Here is a 21,688-nt window from a genome sequence, read left to right as displayed (position 1 = left end):
TCCTGGCCTCCTTTTAGCTTTTCTAATCTCATCTCCTGACTCTCCAGCCTGGTGTGATCCCCTCTTAGGTGAAACAGTGAGACACAGAAGGAAGAAAAACCAGTAAGGTGTGCATTGTCGAGCTGGCTCCCCTTGCAGGCAACCCGGGCTCAATCCTAACGGAGATGTGTGAGGACCCACATGACATGCACGTTGAACTGGCCCATCCAGAGGACAGGAGGCTGGGCATGCCTGGACTTCTGTCTGCTGTTGACATTCAATCCCGTGTGTTTCTGAGCTGTGTCGGCCTGCTCACACTAACAGAGGTCCGTAGGGCTTTGGAACAAGCCCTGAAGCCAAGAAGAAGAGAGGGAGGGTAGCTGGTGCTGGGGGAGGGTGGCTGGTGCTGGGGGTCCTGTCCCTCTGCATGGAACTGGCCAGCTCAGCCGCAGCTGAAATTGGAGGTGAGGTGGCCCCAGCCCAGTGAGAATCGGCTGCAAGTGCCAACATTCTGTGCCGTCAGTTAGCGTCTGTGGCAGCATTTGCACAGAGCTCTCTCTGCCATTAGGATGTCTGCATGTGGGCCTGCTTGCTCATTTCTGGATCTCCGGTGCTCAGCCCAATGTCTGGCACATGGCTGTTGGCTCTAATTCAAATGAGGTATTTACTGACTTAATGAATTGTGAAGGGAAAAACCTGACTCCTCTCCTGGGATCTGGTCTCGCCTCTCCCGCTTGGTTTTGATTTCAGGTCTCCAGTCTGGTCCCCCGTATTTATAAGGTCTCACTGAAGGAAGCTCATGTGGGGCCCCAGGCCCCTTCCTGAGGATGCTTTGGACCTGCTTTCCTTTGATTTCACAACGTATGATGGCCTCTCCTCCAAGTCGAGGGCACTGCTCTTAGCCCTTGATTTGCTGGCATTTCGGCAGTGGAGATGCCCCAGCCCCGTCTGCTTGATTTCGTGTTTCTGAAACGTGCTGAAATCTGAGGATGTGTCTGGAAGGAATGTTGTTTTGAGGATTTGGGGACACTCCCGGAGATCACTGCACATTCCCTGATGTGTCACACCCTCACAGCGCCCTGCACGCAGATCTTCATGGTGTCCGAGCAGCAAACAGCAAACAGGCATCTGCTTACAGCAGGCCTCAGAGAAGCACCTTGCCCGAGGCTACTAGGGCAGGCAGCCACTCTCCATCAAGAGCTGGGCCACCTCCAGGAGCAAGTTGAACAAGGACCGGTTGCGCTTTACACGCTTTACCTTATTGGACCTTTAAACAATCTGTGACATGGGTATTCCCATGTTCCCAACAAGCAGCTTTAAGGTTAGAGAAATGAAGTAATTGGCCCAAGGCCACTCAGTGAGTCAACTCTGTAAGGCTGGATCTGATTCCAGAAGCCTCTGCTGTTCCAATGTATCCCAACTGGGAAGTGAGCTATGGCAGGAGGAGCCTAAGAGGTCAGGAGCTGGTAGAGATGCACACTACGAGTCCCTGACTGGGGAGCGGCCCGCGCAGAGTGGCCACGCAGAGGGGAGCCGATGCACCCTGCTGCAGGGTGGGGACTGGACGCGGGACGGGTAGAGAATGACGAGCTCGGCACAGAGAAGGGCAAGGCAAGGGCTCGACTGCTTAGAGGAGAACGAAATGTTTCAAGCACCTGTCAGGACAAAGTCCAAACCCAGAGTGAAGATTCTTTACCTGGCCCCCGCCTGTTCCTTTGCCTCCCCCCTCCTCTCTGGCCCAGGGCGCTGTGGGTCCCGCCACCACATGAACACACCGTGGCTATGAATGACCTTGAAAGACTCTTTAAAGTACTTTAAAAAATTAAAAATCCAGTCCCTCAGTCACACTAGTCATATTTCAAGTGCTCAGTGGCCACGAGTGGTTGGAGGTGATGACCAGACAGCACAGACACGGGACATTTCCATCGCTGCTGACATTTCCACCGCCATCTACTGCGCAGTGGTCTTATGGATTCAGAGGCCGCTGAAGGCAGGGCCTGTGAACTGCACCTCCAGTCCCAGGACCTGACATCTACCCGGGGTGCAAAACAGACGTGCTGCCTCAGTCACTTGTGTTTCCGAGGACCTACTAAGTACCAGACACTGTCGCAGGGAAAGGGGATCCATCAGTGTCAAGCCTCAGGTTTGCCAGAGCTCACAGTCTAGTGAAGGGCAGGCAAGACAGAGAACCAAGGAAAAACTACTGGCAGGTACGTAACACAATTAAAGAAAGAACGATGAAAGAAGCTCCCTGGGCCCTGTTGGGTAAACACTGGTAAAGGGGGCAGAGTGAAAGGAAATAAAACCAGAAGCGGGGGTCATAGCCGGATTCGGATTGGCCTTGAATTCCACGCTAAGAAGCTTGAACCTCATGTGGTGGAAAGCCAGTGACCCATTTAAGAATTTTAGGGACCACTCCAGCAGTTCAGTGGGGGATGGACTGAAGGAAGAGAAACTGATGGCAGGCAAACCAGCAAGACCACCGTGGCAGGTCAGGGGAGTGGGTGCAGCAGGGCAGAAAAAGAGCTAATCCCACAGCTGATGCTGGAGTGGGGTGGACAGGTCCCCATGACTGACGGGAGGAGAGGGAGAGCAGGGGGAGGGAAGGACGTCTCCAAAGAAGCCAGCTGGGGATCTGGGGTGGCAGGTCTGCTACAGAATCTGGGGCTCTGCCTCAGGGACTGCATTATGGGTGATAAATTCACGGCCAAGTTACTTTCTTATGAAGGTTACCACAGATACATCAGTGTGACAGGTGGGGCGTGGGGGAAGAAGGTTTGGCGGGTTCGAGTTGGAGCTGAATATTAGATTCTAGTCACTATTTGATTGATCTTTTAAGCAATTCTGGGATTCTGTCACTTAAAAACCAATAAATCTTTGAAGGCCTGGGGAAAGCAAGGCAAAAGTAATAAACCTCCATTGCGGAGTATGAGAAAAATAGGCCAGGCTTCCGGGGTGGTTTGGATGGAGGGATGGGGGTGCGGGAGCCCCACAAGACAGTCCGCCCCTCTCCTCCTCACCTCCCTGCAAGCTCAGTTCTACCAGACAGAGCCGGACCCCTGGGGCTTCCCAGGGGTAGCAAGGAGCAGAGCAGGGTCTGGGGTCTGGCTGAGCCAGGGCCGGAACACTGCTGGCAGAAGGCAGAAGACAGCTGCATGGGCAGGGCCTGCAGCAGAGGCTCAGGAGTGAGGCTGCGGCAGAACGGCCTGCACCACTCAGGGACGTGCTGGGGTTCACAAGGTATGAGCTGGGCCTGGACCGTCCTGGGCTGCAGGACCCCTGTAAAGTCACCTTGGCTGCCCTGAATTCCCTAGTCAATGGAAACTCAGTCCACAACAGCTCCACCAAAAGGTTACCGAGTCCTCACCTGACATCCGGGCACAGAGAAGACAGAACCTCCTAGGGGAGCAATGAACTCAGAAGCAGGAAGCGAGGTCCACGCACTGGCTCCATGGAGAATGAGCTCCATGACCTTGGGCCAACCACCTAGCATCTTAGATTTCTGCTCCCTTCTCTGATAAAGAGGTGGTACTCTCCCCGCCTCCTCAGCTGACTCACTGGGTAAGCGATAATCACATGATACAATGGAATTTAAGGAGCTATCAACCAGAAAATATGATTCCAAGCATCCATGACCCAATCCATCCAGTGGCCTCACTGTGTGCTATGGTTAGAGAGCCTTCACTGTCTTCTTGATGCCCATGCTTCCCCGACCTGCGGGACTCCTCACTGGCCTGCTTCTCAGGGTTGTGCCCATCCCTCTGGCCAGTTCAGTTCTCTCCATCAATACTCTGTCCCCACAGGCTTCACAGTATCTTTTTGTGCCAGTTTCAGTACTGTGTCTGCTTACCTGTTCCATATCCTGCCTCCCTCCCTGTTCGCATACACACTAGCTGGATGCTTAGCCTCAAGAGCACAGGTGTGTATCTACCTTGTGTCCTACTCTATCCCCATTGCTTGGCTCAGTTCCTGGGACATAGCAAGGGCCCAATAAATGTATGCTGAATGACCTAATGGTCCACTGTCTCCCAGATGGGCATCCTCGTGCCTAGAGTCAAGGTGAAAGAGGGTTGAGGTAACTGAAATCTTCTGTGATATTGCTGCTGCTGTCATTGCCGTTGACCTGGAAGTCACGGTGGGGGGGGGGGGGGCGGCACTTGTTAGTCTCCTTCCCGTCTTGGCAAATGCCCAAGCAACTGTCAGAAAATAATTCCCAAAACTGAGCGAATACCCACCCTCAGTGATCCAGAGCCTTGGGAAGAAAAAGCAGCCAGACGTTTCCAGACACCAAGCATAGCATTGCCCCTTTGAGCAGTGACATTTAATTTTTTTTTTTTTCCAATGGAAATGTCACCAAAATATGTCATGCACAACTTTCTCCTTGGGAAGTAGCGTGAAATGAGCACTGACTTAGGGTCAGCTGAACTGAGTTTAAATTCTGCCTGTACCACTGCTTGTCTCATGGCCGGGGTCAACTTACTTGGCTTCTATTTATCTCAGGTTCCATATCTGCAAAATGGGGAGACTATTATTGCACTGTTGTGAGGATACAGATAGTTGATGTATGGCGACAGGCACGCAGCGAGGGCTTACTCGTTACGTGGAAACTAGCAGGCTCTTTTCACTTGAAGATGCAGAACGTACTGCTACATTTTTAGTTGAACCAGAACAGCTAACGAACACCCACGGCTTTGAGGGGCTGCAGGGGCCCCAGCAGGTACACCTCCCTGTTTGCTGAGTCCTCTGCAATTGTTTCATAGACTCGCCCTGTTTTTTTGCTCCCTGCTCACTGCCATTTCTCACTGCTACTGGGGCATTTCCTTTCCCACCTCCTAATTTCCTGCAGTCTTAGGATGCAATGAGCTTATTAAACAGATGTGCAAACTGAGGGTACGCAGGCTCAGAGGGAAAGTGTAAGGGGCCCCTCTTTGGGCAGCACTGGGAAAGGTTCCCCAGGAACATTGGTTTGGGCTGCTCAGAGGACCCCTTTGCTGGTCTCTGAAGTTGGGAAGGCCTGGTTGTAAGTCCCATCTCATCACTTACTGGCTCTGTGACCATGAGCTTTTAGTTTCCTCATTTCTAACAGGGATATAATAATATGAATAGGTCAGTCAAGGTTAAATTCTTGGAACATAACAGTTGCCCAATAAAACACAGTGATAATTACTCCTATCTGTGTTCAACTGGGCTTGATGAGTTTTCAGAGGCTCACAGATATATAATCTGATTCATCTTGAGGATGGGACCCTGGATCCTCTGTAGAAAAATTAACTTTATCCTGCCACTGGGCAAGACCAAGCTTGACTATTTCTCAGTATAACTTTTTTCTTAAAAGAGGTTTTTCTGCAACTTTGTGCTGGAATGAAGTTAGGGTCTCCTAGGTAAAATACAAACAAACAACAAAAAGAAACAAAAAAACCCCACAAAGCCCTTACTTCCCCACCATGGACTTAGGATCTCAGAAAGCTCTGGAAATTTGAACAGGAAGGAAGTGGGCAACACTGTGACCCTATAGTGAGGGTAGATTTTCAAAACACCATTCTGAATAGAGCTTCCTAAGTGCCACAGAGAAGAAGCAAAGCTAACGAAGGAACTAACTCTCGAAGGTCTGCCTTGCTTTGGGCACTTCCATAATTTACTCAGCCCCTGCGAAACAGCTACCATCCATGCTTTCCTGATAAAGAAAACTGAGTGTCTTGCCCAAAGCTACACAACAGTGTTGGAGCAGGGTCTGAATCCAGGTTGGCTGTCACCAAAGTCACATCCTCCTCATCACCCCACACAGCAGCCAGCAGTCGGCTGCAAGCTAGAGAGAATCCACACCTGCTGGGAGCCGCGCAGTGGCGTGCCAGCTGATGAGGTCCCCTTGCTGATCTGTTGGCTTGCAGTAATGCAAGGGGACACCTGGGGCTCCAATATAAAGGTCATAGGCTTTCGGTGAGATCTGGCCTGTGCACCCCAGTCAGCTGCTAACTTGCTGTGCAATGTTGGGCCAGCTGTTCTTTTTTCCCTGGACCATACTCTTATCACCTGAGAGGCTCTCTAAGATTTTGAAATAGTGACCAGTGCTGCTGTAGGAGAGGTTAAGAGCTTGGAAAGGGAGAGAGGCATTGGTGGCCCAAGGGGAACACATGATTTGGCACCTGGAGGACCTGCATTCGAGTGCAGCTTTCCTACCGACTTCTGTGTGCTCCTGGGCATTTCCGAGCCTCGGTACCTTCACATGAAAATGAGGACAATCACTTATAGAATGTACCCAGAGAGTAAAATCCGTGTACAGAGAGAAGTGAAGGACCACGTTGCATGAGGGTAGCAGGAAGAAAAGCAGTAAGTCAGGTAATGATTCACCTGACGGAAGATCCACCGTCTGCTCTGGCTCTTCACAGGTAGGATGGTCCCGGAACAACCCACATGGAGAATATAAGGCAAAAGGTCTATCGTCAGGAACTCCACAGGCACTACACACGCCTGCTGCAAGGCCTGACTTAGAATCGAACACTGCTCGAAATCTGTAGAATACATGGCAACTTCCAAATTGCAGGCCGTTGATTCTATTTCCTCTGCCACCTACACTTCCTGGGTAGAGCTGGATCCAGGTTGGAAAACAGAGAACTAGACCATCTCCATAGCCTCCGTCCTGGCTGGTCTCCCAGCCTCCAGTATCATACAAGTGATACCGCATGGAGCTATCCAGTGGCTCCCCAAGACCCCTCAAAGAAGCTGGAGCTTCTCACACATGGTCCCCATTCTTACCTGACCGCTCCTGCCTCGACCTTTATGCTAAAGCAAAATCCAGAGCCTTGGGTTAACTACTCCTGGTTGCTCCGCATGATACCACGCTGCTTCTCCCCTTCATGCCTTGCTCATGCTGGACCCTCTTCTACTTTGGCAAAATCTTACATAACATTTAAAATACAGCTCAGTGTCACTTGAGAATGTCAGCTGGGAATGTCTTCCCTGAACTCTCATAACGACCTATGTATATCTCCATAAGCACACACTGTTTCATAATTATGTTCTCATGTTTCTTGCTTCCCAACTCAGGTGTGACTTTCTTTAGAAAATGACTTCTTCATGGCTAGTTCACTACTGTCTCCCAAGCAGTTAAATAGTGCCTGGTCCTGAGTGAGTGCCCAATAAATGTTTGCTGAAGGAATGAATAAATGAACCGTTTTGATCCCTTGTGCCCCACCCATTCCTGGCATATAAGACGCTCAGTGCATGCTTGGTGAACTGAGCTGAGTCTTTTTTTTTTTTTTTTTTTTTTGAGTAGGTTCCATGCCCAGCATGGCGCCCAACAAGGGGCTTGAGCTCATGACTCTTGAGATCAAGACCTGAGCTGAGATCAGAAGTCAGATGCTTCATGGACTGAACCCCCCAGGTGCCTCCGACCTGAGCCAATCTGAAAGCTGTTGCCCTGGGGCAAAGTATAGTGGCTGGCAAAGTCCAAGGGAAGAACCCTCCTCACCTGACAGGGGCTCCCCGTGACTGAGCGGGCTTCAGCATCACCGTGATGGTCGTGTCAGTTTCATTCAGTGGGGTGTCTGTGTCATATTCAGGCATCGACGGAGCTGGGCAGAGAGCAGAGAGAGGAGGGCACTCAGCACAGGGCCCAAACCCAGCTCACCACCTCCCCCTGTGCCCATCCCTAAAGATACCCAGGATGACCAGTAGGGGGCCATGAGGGAAAGGGTTGGGTGAGAGTCACATGGTGTCCCATGCTTCCGGTAGAGCCTGCTCTCCTTCCCACCTGCCCACGGGTCCCTCCCAGGTGCACAGGAGTCTGGGGAAGGATGGCCATGAGGTGGTCGGCAGCCCTCAGGAATCAAAAAGTTCCACACCAAATAAACAGATAAATGCAGGAAGTCTAAGTACTTAACAAAGACATGGAGGCAGAGCGACCTTGTTCAACATATTTGAAATGCAAATTACAACAGTGATGGAACTAGTTCTTTTTTTTTTTTTTTCCTTGAGACCCTCCCTTCTCTCAGCCCCAACTGATAGGAGTACGAAAATCTAATCCCGCGGGAAGGTAATCTAGCCATTTGTATTAAGAGCTATTAAAACCCACATCCCTTTTAATTCAGTATTTCAATTTCTGGAATTTAATCCTAAAGTTATAATCCAAACCAAGGAATTAAACCTTATTCTGTAACATGTTTATTGAAACGTTATGTTATAAAAACATGGAAGCAGCAAATATATCCAACCACAGGGGAATGTTTAATTAAATTACGTCCATCCACTTGACAGAACATTATCATGAAAGCAATGTACCAACATGGAAAACGCTATGGTATAAAGATAAGTGAAAACATTAAGCTGCAAAACCACTGTGGGTATCTATGCAAAATATGAATGTATGCAGGTCAGAATTGCATAGGTATTCTCAAAAAATGTAAATTCTAAAATGGGATCCGAGATAATTCTGTGTTGATGTTGTCTGGTGGTGGAGGGGGCCCTCCCAGGGACAGCAGGTGAAATCTCAGACCTCTGTGGCTTTGTAATATTCATTCATTCATCCATCCATTCATTCATTCATTCATTCATTCGCAGACATTTCATGAGAAGCTGTACAGTGCCCTGTACTGCCAAAAGGAATATTGCTGAAATCACATTTTTACAAACCAATTTGTATGAGAAAAAAATGTACTATTTAATGCAATTGTGTGGCAAATTATTTGGTGAATCACTTAGCATTCCCACTGGTCTAGTCTAATTAGTATGTTTTTTACACTTTAGGAAGTTCGTGGATTCGGTTTCTTCACAAGACTACAAGGCTAACACATTAGGGACCGCATCGTCCTAATTGCTCCAATACCACTAGGTGACAGCTGGCTCTGCCCCTTTTTGCTCCCAGGAAAACTAGGAATGGGGGAAAAAAACAGAATACCTTTCTTCCCTTTCCCCTTTCTATTAAGAGAGATACCTGAAATTTTGGTGGCAATCCTAGTGGTGACTGGGGGCCCGAAGCCCTTTGCTGTACTGGCCTTGATGGTGAAGGAGTAGGTGGTCCCTGGGTACAGGCCCACAAAGAGGTGGTGGGTTTCATTCCGGAGCTTGAAGACTTTCCCCCGCTGGCTGGACAGGTCGGCACTCGGGTCCAGTGAGCCAACAGCCTTGTAGTTGATCTGTAGGACAAGCCAGCAAACAAACAAGTAAATACCTCACTCAGGAAGTGAGATGGAGCTCATCCAGGGGAACATCAGGAGAGGAAAGGAGAAGGAGGCATGTGGGCTTGAACAGCACGTACTGCTGTGACTGTCCACCCTACATACTACCCCAGCCTCAAATACTCCACTGTGGATACACGGGAGCACTGCTGCCCAACAGAAACAGAATGTGAGCCATACACACGCTTTCAGCCTTCTAGTGGCCACATGAAAAGAGAAGAAAGTAAAAAAGAAAGGAAAATTGATTTTAATAATATATTTTGTTGAACCCAATATTTGCAATGTATTATCATTTCAACCTATAATCAACCTAAAAATTTAATGCAGTATTTTATATTCTGCTACTCATATTAGGTCTTTGAAATCTAGTATGCAGTTTGCTCTTATGGCACATCTCCATTTGGACTAGCCACATTTCAAAAGCTCAGGAGCCACGTGTGGCCCTGTGGCTGCCATACTGGACAACGCCAAGAGCAGTGTTTATGCATGGCGTCTGATAAGAATGGTTTGGAAGGCTGATTAAAAAGGCAGCTCCCTCCCATGTTCCTTACTCCACGTGGCGCTCTCTGGTGATTTCTCACGCATTATCTTGTTCCTCTTCCCCAAACCTTGGGGCATCAGGACACTTACTCTCATTTTCATGTTGGAGACACTGAAGCTCAAGGGGAAGTAACTTGCATGAAATCAGCACTTTCCAAACCCTCTACGGTGAAGGCCTAGTTTTGTGTTTCTCAATACACTGCTGACCCACGTGAGTTTGGTCATAGCCAAACTGGTTCCCACTCTACAAGGACACCCGTCCACTTGTCACACACCTGGGTGTTGCAGCAATGTCAAGGTACTATGAGAGTTTCTAAGCGCTCACTCTCCATTTCTGCACTTACCCTGCTGTGAAAGTAAGCAAACAGGTGGGATCCCAGCACCAGCCCCCACAGATCACATTTTGAGTGCCACCTTCCTAAATCACACAGTTGTTAAAGTGACAAACACAGGATCGTTTGTTTCATCTAGTTTGTTCTATTAAAAATGTTTTATTAGAGTATAACATACGTACAGAACACTATACAGTTCAATGAATTCTTACTAAACGGACAAAGGCCGATAACTCAGCACAGAGTCTAGAGACAGAATATCACCGGAACCAAGACGTAGCCTGCGTGCTCCCTTCCATTTCCTCCCCGCCCCGCCTCAGCAAGGATAACCTCTATCCTGACTTCTAACAGCACTGACTAGTGTTGCCTGGTCTTGTACTTTATATAAATGGAACCATACAGGGTGTACTCTTGCGTGTCTGGCTTCTTTCAGTCCATATTACATTGGTGAGATTCATGCAGGCTGTCATGTGTCACTAGACATCACGCATTCTCATGGTTACGCAGTGTTCTGCCACCGACATGAGTAAACCCAGGTCTGCAGGATCTGAGCGCTGCGCTCCTTCGTCTGTAAGGAGCTGCCCGGCTTGGAGACGACACATCATTACCTAAAGAATGCATTCATCCCTTCACTCATCCACTTATTTGCTCCTTCACCCACGTTTCCTGCGCAGGCCTGTATTCCGGGACCGGCGCTGTGTTCTGCTGGGTACAGCCCAGTGAATGTAGGCTTGACCCCGTACCCCGGTGTCTTCCATCCCAGACTGAGGTAAGGCAACGGCACAGTCACCTAACATCACCCTGTCTTCTGTCAAGAATGTCTCAGACTTGCCGGGAAGACCAAGCCCAGTCCGAAACAGGAACACACCAATTTTACACCCAAAATAAGCAGGTTGCTGTTTCTGGCAGCACTAGACGTTTTGGACACGGAGGTAACTTCTCTGTCCTCTGTCCTGCGGTAGCAGTATAGTAATTGACATCACCGGCCCAGGACCAAGGCCAGACTACTTGGAACAGAGCAAACCCTGGAGGAGAAACACGCAGAGCCGAAGGATTTGGGCACTTTGCCAGCAGAGCTCCCGGCCAGGGGCACCTGTGCCACAGGTCCTTGGTGAGCCTGTCCCCAGCTTTCCCTCTGGTCACCTCTGCCTCCTCCATGCTTCTCGGAGGGAAGCACTGCAAACACCTGCCTCTCTGTGCGTGAGGACTGTTCTGAGGCGGGGGGCACTCGCAGGAAGTTCTGGGTAGTCAGCACCCCCAGTGACCAGACTAATGGTAGTTGACGCACACGTTCCCTGGGCTCCTCCCATGTGATGCCCCCTGCAGCATCCTAGGGGACTTCCTGGAGGGATTCCATTCCGATTGCCTCCAGAGGTAGCTGGCTGGGAAACACAGCCATCACTGGCTACCTTCCTTTCGCTTCTCCACTCCGCTTCTCAGTAATCCACTCGTATTCGAATCTGTGTCTCGGGGTCCCCAAACTAAGACAGTGTGCTCATGGAGGTTTCTCAGGGGAGAAGTGAGCTGACATGTGAGGATAACAGAGTCAGGGCAGAGGTGAGAGCATTCTAGGTTCCCGGCAGTCGGAACTGTCTGGGCGGAGGCCTGGGGTGGGAACAGGCTTGGGAGGACTGAGGAGAGCCCAGTGTGACCAGAGGGTGCTGAGCAAATGGGGGAAGCTGAGCCCCCAGTGTGCAGCTGGATTCCGGTTTTCCGGTGGCCCAAGAACAGAGACATCCAGAGAGCTCTGCCGGGTGGCAGCCAACCCCAGTCCACCAGGTGCTCACGCATCCTTTTGAAATTCCGCCCCTGTCCCCCTGCCTGGGCTGGTGGCAACCACGCTGATATACAGACACTGGGAGGTAAAACTCATGCCTTATTTACTAGCCAATTCCTTTCCTGCGCTCCAAATTCAATCCAAAGCGACTCAATTTCCACCGAGCTGTCAATATAATATACCGTGCTCCCCTGCTCTCCTAACCTTTCCTGGTATTACAGGATCCTCACTTACTTGTAATGAAACACTATGAATAAATCAATGTATGTTAATATAGCGTGTCTTCAATTTTTTATGAAGGGCTTCACCAAATCTAATTCCCACTGCTTTGTCAGAAACAGTCTTTGAAAAATTTAACTCGCAAGTTTTACGAAGTTAGTGGGGGACTGGGCCGGGGAGGGAAAGGCAGGAGGTGAGAAAAACGGAATGGGATGGAGCTGTGGCCATAAAATTCATAATGCAATGTGAATCTTTGGAACTGGAGGAAGAGCGAGACTTGTCAGAATAGCAAACATAAAATAAAGAGTTAGTGGGGGAAAGGGTGCTGAGCTGCCCGTCAACCTGGGTCTCTCTTGATCACTGTCAGTGAGATTCCCAGCCAGAAGCCAGAGTGAGCACTTCATAAGGAGAATCCAGTCATATCACCCCTTAGAATCAAAAAGGCAGTGGTTTCCCATTGCTCTTGGGATTAAGACACACTCCCCCTGCATGAGCTGGCCTCCCATGCCCTCCCTCTTGTGTCCAAGGCTCTACTCCAGTGTCTAAAAAGAGCTAAGGTTCCTTTGGCCACAGGTCCTTTGCACCGACTATTCTGTCAGCTCAGAACACTTATTCCCTTCCCATGCCTTCCTTTTACCTAATTAATGACTCCTCATCTTTAGATCTCACTTAAATGACACTTTAACAAATGGATGGTCACCAGAGGGGAGGCGGGTGGGAGGATGGGTGAAACAGGTGAAGGGGATTAGAGGACACTTATCATGATGAGCACTGAGTAATGTATAGAAATACTGAATCACTGTATTGTCCACCTGGAACATGTAACACTGTATGTTAACTATACTGAAATTAAAAAATAAAATAAACAAAAGGCACCCTCCCCCAGCAAATGACACTTTTCATGAGTGCCTTCTCTGACTCTCCGGTCCTCCTATTTTATGTTCCCAGAAGAACATCTCTTTCCTTTGAACCACTAACTTTAGAGTGAGCCATGCAACTGTTTCCTTCATGAGTCCCTTTTCCACTAACCCAAGGGTTGAAAAAGAGAAGCCTGGAAGCCAAACGTGTCTCATCATGTGTGTTGGTACATAAAAGTTTGCTGGAACACAGCCGCGCCGTTCAGTTACGGATCGCTGTGGCTGTTTCCACACTACAAGGGGGGAATTAAGTGCTCATGGCAGAGAGACGATAGCCCATACAGTGTAAAACATTTACTCTCTGCTACTTCATAGAAAAAGTCTGCTGACCCCTGAAGTAGACTTTAAGCTCCACAAGGGCAACCATCTTATCTGGATTTTGTTCCCCATTGCTTCCCCTTGCATGTATAAATGATCAAACTAGCTGCCTGGTTTGAGCAACTTGCTTCACTTCTCTGAGCCTAGGGTTCTTTGAGGTTAAATAATCATTTGAATTTCACTTTCTGACTCACGTTGCAGAGTGACCCCTGCCTCTTCACTCCTGGGAGGCAGCCTCTTAGAGCAGCAGTGAGGCTCCAGGGGGGGTCCACGAGCAACTTCTGCCTTTGCATCAAGGGTCTGGCTGCCATGGGTCACGGGTCACCTTGTGAAGAACAAGCAGCCCTTCTAGCCGGGGCTGCAGAGGACCGGGCAAGAGAGGCAGGAAGAACAGAAGTAAATGCTCTCCCTCGAAGAGCCCCACCAGGAAGGACCTGTTTGTTTCTTAAACACGCTCAGGTTGCGCCGTGCTGTGGTCCAGGCACCGGGCTGGGTAACGGGGTAAATTCAGACAGAGCAGCTGACGAGATTCTGGTCCTGAGAATGAGATGCTACATGGCGGAGGGGCCGTGAGATAGAGTAGGGGTGAGGGAAGTGGTCAGGATGCAGAAGCAGGGGGTTGGAAGACACAATCACGATAAAAACATAATTTGGGGGCACTCACTATATGCCAGGCACTGTGAGGGGGCCTCACATAAAAACCATCTCATTTAATCCTCCAAAAAATGGTATGGGTCCTTTATGGTCATTGCCACTCCTTAGCTGAGGATACTGAGGCCAAGAGAGGTGACAAATCAGAGCCAGTGTGAGGGAAGCTTCGTGTGCCAGTGGGCACTGTGCTAGGACAGATGGGAACCCACAGGTCGTGACGCGTTCTCTGCTGCCTCTACTTCCCCATGGTCTCATCTCAGCTGGTGCATGAATGTGGGCGCCATGATGCGGCAAGAACTTGGAGAAGTCACTTAGAACACATGGGGACGTCCTGGAAGGACCAGAGCGCAGTTCAAAGAGCTCACTCCCAGCTAGATGGCCCCAAGTGGAGGAAACCCATAACAGCTCTGTTGGCAGGAGTGTTAGTATAAAGTGGGTCAAGACCTGCCTGCCTACCACGTGATGCTCCAGAATCATCCTGCAGAGCTTAGCGCCCTCCCCTCTCGTTACACCCCTGCTGTCTTTGTCCTAAACCTCTAGGGGGAGGGGGGAGTCAGCACCCTATGTGAGGCACCCCATCTATTCCTGACTTTCTCCACATGTCTTCCAGCCCATACTCTGGAGGTCTCACCCTAGCAGAGCTCTAACAAGACTACCAACATGGTCGGTTTGTTAAAAAAAAAAAAAAAAAAGGTTAAATTAATTTTATTTTTCTTTAAACTCAAAACAAACGGTTGAAATACTTTCTCCTTTTTTGGACCCAATGCAAAAGTATTTACAGGCACGGTCTTGGCCATCTTGGTGACCTTCAAGGTAAACACACAAGAGACCGATTCAAGGTCATCTCTTCTTGTCAGAAGTGTTAGTGTTGTCTTTTTGGTTTCCTGAAAATTAAAAAATCAAATGCGAGCACGTTCCTTCTGCACAGTGTGGACGCACAGATGGCTGGAATGCACACACCAGTGACTTCTTGGCCACGGGGCCCTGCTTTTTCCTAGAGAGTGGGGGGCTAGAACAACAGCAGGAAAATGATTATGACCGACACGCGTCCTGCTGCTCCTGGTGTTTCTAACCCGGTTCCTGACTTTGGGGACAAACAGAGGCACTGACGGGTACTGCACGGAACCAAGTCCTTGAGGAACACAGATTTGGGAGTGACCAGTTCTGCCAGAGAGAGTGCAGACAGCCTCCCAGAGAAGCTGCCAGAGTGTGGGGCTGGGGCCATGGTCCTCGGCCCAGACTCCAGAGCACAGAATGCCCTTGAAGACCTTTTAAAAAGTATCAACACCTGCACCCTACCCGAACTAACTGAATCAAATGCTCTGGACACAAAGACCTTGGCATCGGCACTGTTTTAAATTTCTCTGGGAGATTAGATAGGGCAGCCGGGGCTGAGAGTGGTAGAGCTGTGGGCGGTGCCAAGGAAAGGAGTCCTCAAAGGGCATGCTGGAAGGAAGGGGGCTCACCTAGGAGCACCACAGTGGTAATGGCTGCAGGCAGGACTGTGGGTGAATGCTGAGTTCGGTGGACCCCATGGAGGAGGAATGACCTGTCTGTACAGCCCTGTCTCCCCCCAGAGTTACTAGCTACCGCTGGGGTTTCACCAGCAAAACACAGACTTCTGGCATTCCTCCCCCCGGGAGGGGGACCCTGACCCCGCTCTCCTTGAGTGTGGGCTGGACTTACTGACTCACGTTAGAGAGACCTAGGATGAAAGGGGGATTATAGTAGCTTAAAGTGGAGAGACCTGGCTGACACCACCTTAACCAAGCGATCGAGGTCAACACTGCCAATGATCAGCCATATATTGACCTCAAGAGCTCGTATGATGTGACGAGAAGGGTACATGCCCTCTGTGGTCTTTTTCCCCAGAATCTCAGCCCATCAATTAAAAAACAAAAAACAAAACAAACAAAAAAACCATCAGGGGCTCAGGGGTGGCTCAGTCGACTAAGCCTCTGCCTCCAGCTTGGGTCATGATCTGGGGGTCCTGGGATGGAGTCCCTCACCGGGCTCCCTGCTCACCAGGCAGCCTGTTTCTCTCTCTCCCTCTGTTCCTCCCTTCTCTGCTTGTGCTCTCCCTTGCTATCCTTCTCTCTCAAATAAATAAATAAAATCTTTTAAAAAAAAATACACATCAGACCAACCCAGACTCAAGGCTGGTCAGCACTCTTAAAAAACGTCAAGGTCATAAAGACAAGGAAAGACTGAGACACTGTCACAGAGGGGAAGGGGAGGAGACGTGACATCTAAATGCTACGTGGGAACCTGGAAGGGGGGAAAAGGACACCTGTGGAAAAACTCAGGCAGTCTGAGAAAAAAGTCTGAGGTCTAGTCAGTAGCAAGGCACTGACGTGAATTCTCAGTTGGGATGAATACACCGTGGCTACGTGAGACGTTGTGTGAAGGATACAGAACTCTCTGCACCATTTTTGCAACTTCTCTGTAAATTTAGAATTACTTTAAAATAAAATGTTTACAACAACAACAAAAAGTGGAGTGCTGGGTTTGGCACCTGGGAGGTCTTTGTGGCTGTGGAATAGAATGTACGAAAAGTATTCACTGAGCCCTCGCCTTGGCCCAGTGCTAAGCCCCGGGGAACCTTCAGAAACATACAGTCCAGTCAGGGAGACAGGCACACCCACAGGAATGAGTGGCAAAGGCACAGAAGGATTACTGCTCTGAAGGAAGGGAGGCTCTTCTCGGGAGCATATAATAGAGAAGGTTTCTGGGGCCAGGGAGTCTTCCCCAGAGAGCGTGAAGGTGTTAACCAGGTGAAGGAGGGCGAGAGAGGGCTGGGAGACGGGAGAAGGGAGGAAGTGGAGACTGCAGAGATGCTCTTGGGTAGGAAGACTGCTGGCCTAGGTAGTGCTTTTGCGGAAACTAGAAAAAGGCAACTCTCCAGGCAGGTGCAGGCACCCTCCCTCCCAGCCCCTGGCACATCAGTGAGCTGAGGGTGCCTCTGTGACAAGAACAAGATAGACCCTTCTTCATGCCCATAGTCCTCCTGACAAATACAGTCCAGTGCTTTGTGGATTTCATCCTCTTAGTCATGTCTTTGTGCAGTGCACAAACTATACAACAGAACATGACAGCCCTGCTCTGAGGTTGGTCATTGGGAGGCTGTATGTGAATACTCAAACATTTAGATTTTATCTTGAGGGTACTGAAGGGGAGGGTATGCTATCAAAAGAGACACAGGGTCGTATCCTAATTTAAGTACAGTGCTACTGAAATTGTGGTCCACAGGCAAGATAGTGTCAGCATCACCTGGGAGCTTGTAAGAGATGCAGATTCACGGGCCTATCCCAGACCTACTGATCAAAATGTCCAGGTTGGGGCCCAGAAGTCCGTTTTCACACGTTCTCCAGGTGACTCTCCGGCATGCTGAATTTGAAGAGGAGCATTTCCTGGCAAGGGGAAGAAGGACTGAACTGACAGGAGGAGCGGGGCCCTTCTAGAGGGTCTGGTTCTCATCCCGATGACAGGTGACACAGAAGGCCTGGTTTAGACTGGAAGCTGAGGGGATGGAGAAAGGAGGGAATTCAAGAGCTGCTGAATCCTGTCTGGGGAAGGATGAGATCCCAGACACGTGGGAAAAAGAAGGAGCCAACAGCTGGCACCAGGCCTGAAGACGGATGAGACGTCTAAGGCCGGACACTGATGGGGAGATCTGTGAGAGTCCACTAGCCTCGGCCTTCTGATGCCGCTGATATTCAGGAATGGGAAGAGTAGGGGAAGGAAGACCGTGGATCTCAGTCTTTGGAGAATCTACGCTGGAACCCAGAACCACCACTTACCGAGCTGAGCGCCTAGGATGTATTTTGTAACCTCATCGGCCAAAGCGCTCCGCTAACATTTGCCAAGGCCTGCCAGGCTTCTCTGGTTCCCAGGGTCAGAGGCCCAGACTGGGCTTTGGTTTGCCCTGCCAGAACCTTGCCTGAGCTGCACTCCTTCCCCAGAGCTACCAGCACAGGGACCGAAGCCTGCAGTGGCCGGGCAGGTCAGGGCTGCCACCGCCCTGCAGGGCGCTTGTCCTAGTCTTTGTGCATTCCCTCAGCTGCCACAGATCAAAGAGTGTTGCAGGAGGGAAGCTGGCTTGTTTGCCCACATGGCTTTTACTGATTTCCAATCAATATCCCGTTCACTGACTGTGGCTGGCTTCCTGGTGGCTCCGGGATCAAACGCAAGGAGGAAGCAAGCTCAGAATCCAGTTGGCCCAGGGTCATTAATCTTTACCCCCCAGCAACCCAAGCTGCAAAGTTGGCCTGTAGGTGGTAATAACAAGAACTAACATTTATTGAGCACTTACCTTGGGCACCTCCCTCCCTTCCCTAAATCACCGCCTTGGCCTTCAGCTCCTGGACAGACTTCAGGGGAGTATGCTCCTGTCCCCCCCCCCCCCCCCCCCGCCAAAGCACCAGAGCCCCTCCAATCCTTTCCCCAGGGCTTCTCAGTGTCCTCCTCTCCCCTCCTCCAGCTTCCCCACATGGGAGAAATATTCTGACAGTACTCTGTCAGACTGCTCTGAATTTCAAAGATGCAGTCGGTGAGATTCCTACAACAGAGCCACCAACTCAGAGGGCTCTAAATTCTTTCTTCCTAAACTGTCATAATGCAGCTTAATAACATGAAGCTTGAACCTCCTTTCAGCTTTTAATCTCATGCTGGGGTGCCCTGGGTGCTATGATTTTGTTATTTTCACAGAAACCTTCTTGCTTAATGAGTCTGTCTAGTGATATTCCCAATTGCTTTTAGTCTGCATTGCAATATTTCCTGGGTTTCTAGATGTAAGCTGCTTGCCTTCCAACTTCACACTCAGCTGATTTCTGTTCTGCTGAGTTTAACCTGGTTAAGTTGCTAAATTGCGTGACCAATTCCTCTCCAGTTTGCTTTGGGCATGGAGACGTGAGAGCAGTCGAATAATCCCTTGACCCTGCTCCCCGGGACCTTGCAGCGCTGCCTATGGGCTATCTGGCAGAGACAGCCTGGGGAAATCCTTCACTGAGGGCAAGGCCTGGATTCTATTTGTTTACTGGTGTAATTGCCAGCACCCAGCTTGGCGCAGAGCAGGAGGCAATGAGGTTTACCGAATAAATGAGGATTAAGGATGAAAATGTAACAAACTCAGAATGTGGTACAGCAGGGTTTACACTGGAGTCTTTCTGATGCCGAAGTCCAGCATTTCGCTGCACCTCGTCCTTGACCCCCTGCACGTGTCCACGTGTGACCAGGTGCCAGAGGGGGGAATGGCGGCGGCCACCTGCAGTGGTTAGACCGCAAAGCTTTGCAGTGGGTCCATCTGGGCCTGCCACCCCATGGAGGGACTTGGCAAGCACCCCTGGCAGCTGGGTCCACACCTGTCTGGTACATAGTTGTCACTAAATTAAATCGTGTATTTAATAATTAATGAGGCCCAAGTTGGTGAAGCTCTTGATCTCTTGGGGCTGAGTTTCCAAACCTGTGTAAGAAAGATGCTTCGGTGCTTTTCCATTTTTTGGTGGTGTTTACAAATGGCCACTCATCCTCTCAAGAGGTGGAGCTCACATCCCCCTCCATGAGTCTAGAAGGACTTGTGATTGCACGGAGGAAATGATGTGGTGTGACTTCCGAGACCGGGTCACAAGGGCAATGCAGCTTCTGACCTGTCTGCAGGGGACGCTCGAGTCCACAACACGCAGGCCGCTGTGCCAGCCGCTGCCACGCTATGAGGAAGCATGGGGCCCATGCAGAGGCGAATCCAGGCTGGGAGTCACAGCTATCTGGCACCAGTCTGGTGAGTGAGCAAGCCTCCAGATGGTCCCACTTGTCTGTCCGGGCACTCCTAGTCGTTTGAGTCTTCTTGGTGGAGTCCCTAGACATCGTGGGGCTGAGACAAGCCATTTCTGCCATGCCCTTTCGAATTCCTGAGCCCAGAATCTGCGAGCACAGTAAAGTTGTTACTCTCCGCCACTCATAGTAAAGTTATTACTCTCCGCCACTGAATTCTGGCATGGTTTCTTATACAGCAATAGTAACTAGGACACCATTTGTCCATCAGACACGACAGTTCCTGGGAGCATGGGTAACCTTGTATTCATTGTATTCATTTTTTTATCGCGAAAAGGAAACACAGTAGATGCTCAGTCGATGCATGCTACCTTCCTAACCGAATGATCAAGGTTAGCAGCTCCAGTAACAAGAAAGATGGACATCAGGAGCCTCCTGGTACGGTGCTCTGAGAAAGGCGTCTCCCTTGTGTGGATTTTTGCCCAGAATGCCTAAGTCACATGGACGGACTAATCTGGAATCATGGAATCACAGGTCAGATGCCAAAGGCTCAACCCTCCGCTGCCCACCTCCTTGTAGAAACTTATTACAATAATAATAACAACAAGATGAGTTAATATTTATTGCCACTCAATGTTTTCCAGGAGCTATGCCAAGCACTTTCCACACATCACTCACTTATTCATCACGCATTTAAGACACTAGTGTCATTATTATCCCCATTTTACAGACAAGGAAACTGAGGCTTAAGGAGAATAAGTAGCTTTCCAGGCTTCTCAAAGTTAGTGAGAGGCGGAGCAGGCTTGCCGCCCAGACGGTGGGAATCTAGACTCCACCTGCTTAATGTCAGGGCTCTGCTGTCCTCATGAAGGGGGGCCAGTCTTGTTTCCAGGCGCTGGGACACCGGACACTCTGCTATGGGAACCTGTCTGCTGAAGGATTAGCTGGCGTGAGAGGACGTGCCTGGAATCTGAAGGTACAGGGAGAGCTCCAGGTTAGCGAGTTGGGGGGATACAGAACCCAAGGTTCAGGAGGACTGGGGTAGAAGTGAATTTGGTGAATGGGGATGATGGGGGGGGGGGGGCTGGCCCCAGACTGCACTTTCTGAGCACCCCAGAGGGTGCTCAGAAGGCTGAGGCAGGGGGTAGATTCCAGAGGGCTTTCTGAGGAGAACCTCACTGATCACATAATAACATATTCTGGGGCAGCAGGGGGCTGAAGGCTCAAGCTTCACTCTACTGCATTTTTCTCTCATTCAGCATTTTCCTCCTGAAATTAAAATAGAATTGATTTTATCCCCCCCCCTCAAATTAGGCATTAAGAAAGGAATAAAAGGGTGGGCATATTGGAGATCTGAAGATCAATTCAATCCAGCAAGGCACATATGTAAAATGTTTTATGAGCCCTTATTAGAAGGGGAAGGTTCTATGAAAGCCTATTTTTTTTTTTTTTTTTGGTTCTATCTCCTCCTTTTCACAAGAAATGAAGCTTTTGTTTTCCTCCCTTCTTGGTTAAAATGGTCACTTATTCTAACACTTTCTTTTGCTGGTCTGGGGTTAGAAGCGCTACCTTTTTCTAATCTTGCCCCTGTGGTATTTCCCCAGAAGCAGACACACAGCAGGGAGCAATGCTATTTAGGGAACTGTCATTTCTGGTGAAACGGGTCATCAGGGAGCCCACACCCTCCTATCTGCAGTGACCCCAGGCCCTCGGCTGGGTCCAGAATGGCACCTCACAGCTGGAGGGAACTTTTTCATTTTATAAAGCACACAGCAGAAAGGAAGGCTCAGAGAGGCTAAGGGGCATGCCTAAGGTCACACAGTAAGTGGATCTTCTCCGAGGAGACAGCTGTGGGATAACAAGACAGCCTGGGAGGGAGTCCGAACACTCGGGTACAAATCCTGGCACTTGCTCGGAGCAGACCGTTGTCTGCAGCAGGATCGGCGCCTGCTAGAAATAGAATGTGAGCCACATTTGTAACTGTTCGTTTTCTAGGAGCCGTACTGCACAAAA

The 21,688-nt window shown here is 49.8% G+C and overlaps 1 protein-coding gene across 2 annotated transcripts in view; it reads right to left on the bottom strand.

Annotated features, from left to right (window-relative positions):
• Positions 1 to 21,688, bottom strand: part of PTPRT (protein tyrosine phosphatase receptor type T) — a 1,022,164-nt gene that overhangs the window by 272,322 nt on the left and 728,154 nt on the right. For both annotated transcript variants that reach the window (XM_044385622.3, XM_044385623.3), the window contains exons 10-11: positions 8,909 to 9,110; positions 7,448 to 7,550 (exon numbers count right to left, since the gene is read on the bottom strand). In XM_044385622.3, the coding sequence (XP_044241557.1) occupies positions 7,448 to 7,550; positions 8,909 to 9,110 (305 nt within the window). The remainder of the gene's footprint in view (positions 1 to 7,447; positions 7,551 to 8,908; positions 9,111 to 21,688) is intronic.

Source organism: Ursus arctos, unplaced genomic scaffold (assembly GCF_023065955.2).
Source record: "Ursus arctos isolate Adak ecotype North America unplaced genomic scaffold, UrsArc2.0 scaffold_16, whole genome shotgun sequence".
In the NCBI taxonomy this organism is placed as follows: Eukaryota; Metazoa; Chordata; class Mammalia; order Carnivora; family Ursidae; genus Ursus; species Ursus arctos.
This window is presented reverse-complemented; position numbering and strand designations above follow the sequence as displayed.